Source organism: Humulus lupulus, chromosome X (genome assembly GCF_963169125.1).
Source record: "Humulus lupulus chromosome X, drHumLupu1.1, whole genome shotgun sequence".
NCBI classification, from domain to species: domain Eukaryota; kingdom Viridiplantae; phylum Streptophyta; class Magnoliopsida; order Rosales; family Cannabaceae; genus Humulus; species Humulus lupulus.
Genome location: NC_084802.1, coordinates 97,531,390 through 97,534,088, shown reverse-complemented (window position 1 = coordinate 97,534,088; position 2,699 = coordinate 97,531,390). Strand labels below are relative to the sequence as shown.

The following is a 2,699-nucleotide window of genomic DNA, read 5'->3' as shown; positions in this document are numbered from 1 at the left end:
CACCCCTGATATTCAAATATCAGAGGCGACAAAGTCGCCCCTAAAACTTGAAATGTCACCTCAAAAATTTGAAAATTTTGAATTATTTTTGTCGATATGTCGCCCCTGATACTCCATTAGTCGCCCCTAATACTATACTATGTCGCCCCAAATGGTTGCACGTGGCATATTATCAGGGGCTCGCCCCTAATACTATTTTATTTATAAAAAAATAATAAAATTAATTAATTAAATACAATTTTAATTAATTATTTATCGAAATTATTATTTAAAATTTAAATAATTGAAAACAAATATATTAAAAATAAAAATATTATATTAAATATTCAAATTAGTTTATTAAAATAACAATTGTACATATTCATAATACATTAACATAGCAAATATTCATATTGTTCATAAAATTTAACAATAATTAATAATAAAATAAACCTAGTCTCCTAAATCAGCTACCTCGTCCTCCTCCCTATTGTCTTCTTGTTGTGGTTGTTGCGGTGGCTGTGGTTGTGATTTTTGCGGTGGCGGCATCGGCCAAGGATATTGGGGAGGTAATGTGGACGATCCAGCTCCATACATGTAGGGATACGACGGCTGGGAGGATGGTGGAATCGGCCACGGATAAGGTGTTGCTCTGTACATATATGGAGGTACCATATGTTGAGACGGCGCTGCCCCGTACATAGAAGGATGAGTTGGAGCTGGAGGTTGAGGTTGAGAAGACGAAGCCCTAGAAATATTGTCACTATCAGGCACAGGCGGCATCTGAACGTTTGGTGGACGAAATGAAGGTACAAAAAATTGAGTTAAGAAATTAACTTGATCAGTCAATTTCTGTAGATTATTCTCCAATTTTTCTATATATTCTCTTGAATGATGAGGAGGAACTTGAGACTCGCTGAAGTGAGAGTGTTGGGTAGATGATGACCCCGACCCCGACCCCTTCAATTTGCGGCCCACTCCTCGCACATGTCCACGCCTTTGGCCTAATACTTTTTGTCGCACCTCCACCTGATCAACTGATGACGGACTATCATTATTAGAAGCATCAGTGGATGTTTGCTAAGTTTGTAACTCAAAATCAGCCTTCAGTTTTTCCTATTTTCAAAAAATGTTAGACACTAACATTAAATATAACTCTATTAATATTAAAAAATATAATTCAAACTTACATAATCTTGGCGAGCATCATCGTTCATGAAATCATTTGTTGCTTTCTTCCAATGATAATCCTTCCATGACTCAATGAGGTCCGGGTTCGTCTAAAAAATATAGCCCAAATGTTAGAGAACATATAATTTAAAAGAACATAATTTTGATAATATTTTATCTTTTACTTACTTTTTCAAAACGGATGGCTGCCAGCGATTTTGTACCCTGCGTTGTAGAATACTTTTGTTTCTTCCGATTTTCCTTATTCATTATGGAGCGCGCAATAAATTGTGGACTTGTAAATAACTGACAGTTCTGCTTCCACTCCTCCTTGTTAACATCATTGGTTGGGTTGTTTAGAACCTTATCCCAATCCTCCGGTCCATTGTAGTGTTTCTCAAAGTGTTTGTGTCTTAGTGTTTTCCTATTACGGTATCGGTCTTTCATCTCTCGATCGATACCATCTAAACACTTTAAGAAATCCTCGCGGCCCGCTATTTGATAATAGTACTAAATTGAAAACTAAACATATTAATAATATATGTACTATATTAAAGACAAATTTTTAAAAAATATATTTAATACTATTTTTACCTGAATTATGCCAAGGACCTGATCCTTGTATTGTTTAGGCACTAATTCCCATGAACCGTAATGTCCGGGAACTTTCGTTTTAATTTGGGTTCCCACAAGGCGGACAAAAGCAGCGTGCTCGCCCCCAACAACCTTGTACGTTCGTGGGAAAAATGTTACTTCCAGTGGTTTTCCATTTTTACGCCGCCTCTCCTCTAGATCTTTTCCAATAGCTGCGCCACGACCCTTTTTCTTAGTTGGGATTCCTGTATTTTTTTTATTAATAATACATAGATTATTAGTATATACATGATAAACATATGTGAGTAAATAAAATAACATAAAAATTACCTGACTCGCATGTAGTCGGGATCCTAGTAGGATCCGGTGGAGGATCACCGCCAGCGTCTCCACCGTGAGCTCTAGCCACATCTGTTGACATCTACTAACACGACAGTAATTTAACCTATCTATTTTAATATTTAATTATTATTTATAATTAATTTATTGAGTATTATTTCAATTGATTAGGTCATTTGAAACATGCTATTTGGAAACGAACTTTTTATTTCTCAATATGTATAATACATTGAACACTAGATACAAAACTAAGTAGAATAGTCACTATCCTCACTAATTACATCAACATCTATCGAGCACACATCATCAGTATTATCATCACTAAGGTCGACAATTAATTCATCCTCATCTTCTGCTTCTTCTACACTTTTGGCCACATCATCTTCATTGTCATTAATAAATCCATCATCTTCTTGAACAACTAAAGAAGGTCAATGGGCCGTGTTGACTTGAGTCGCTGGTACATCAGATTGCTGAACAACTAACTCTACGAGATCCACAGTCAAAACAAAATTCGATGAGTTGGTGTCATGTACAACATCAACATCAGCAATCATATCTAAAGCATCTGGAAAGTCCCAAACTTGCCGATGATTCACTTCTTGGACAACTTTCCA

General features: G+C 36.0%; 1 protein-coding gene across 1 annotated transcript; it reads right to left on the bottom strand.

The window, feature by feature from the left end:
* Nucleotides 1–1,059: 1,059 nt before the first annotated feature.
* Nucleotides 1,060–2,424, bottom strand: LOC133806082 (uncharacterized). The gene is made up of 5 exons (XM_062244217.1): nt 2,074–2,424; nt 1,744–1,988; nt 1,339–1,659; nt 1,170–1,259; nt 1,060–1,083 (listed from the first exon to the last, which is right to left on the bottom strand). The coding sequence occupies exons 1-5, from the start codon at nt 2,162–2,164 to the stop codon at nt 1,060–1,062; spliced, it is 771 nt and encodes a 256-aa protein (XP_062100201.1). The 5' UTR covers nt 2,165–2,424.
* Nucleotides 2,425–2,699: the final 275 nt, after the last annotated feature.

Bases quoted from the DNA above. Each gene is read 5' to 3' on its own strand.
- LOC133806082 (XM_062244217.1), bottom strand. From the start codon at position 2,164: ATGTCAACAGATGTGGCTAGAGCTCACGGTGGAGACGCTGGCGGTGAT. The intron at 1,989-2,073 runs GTAATTTTTATG...AAAAAAATACAG, and splicing joins CCCGACTACATGCGAGTCAG to GAATCCCAACTAAGAAAAAG. The intron at 1,660-1,743 runs GTAAAAATAGTA...TTTTCAATTTAG, and splicing joins AGGTCCTTGGCATAATTCAG to TACTATTATCAAATAGCGGG.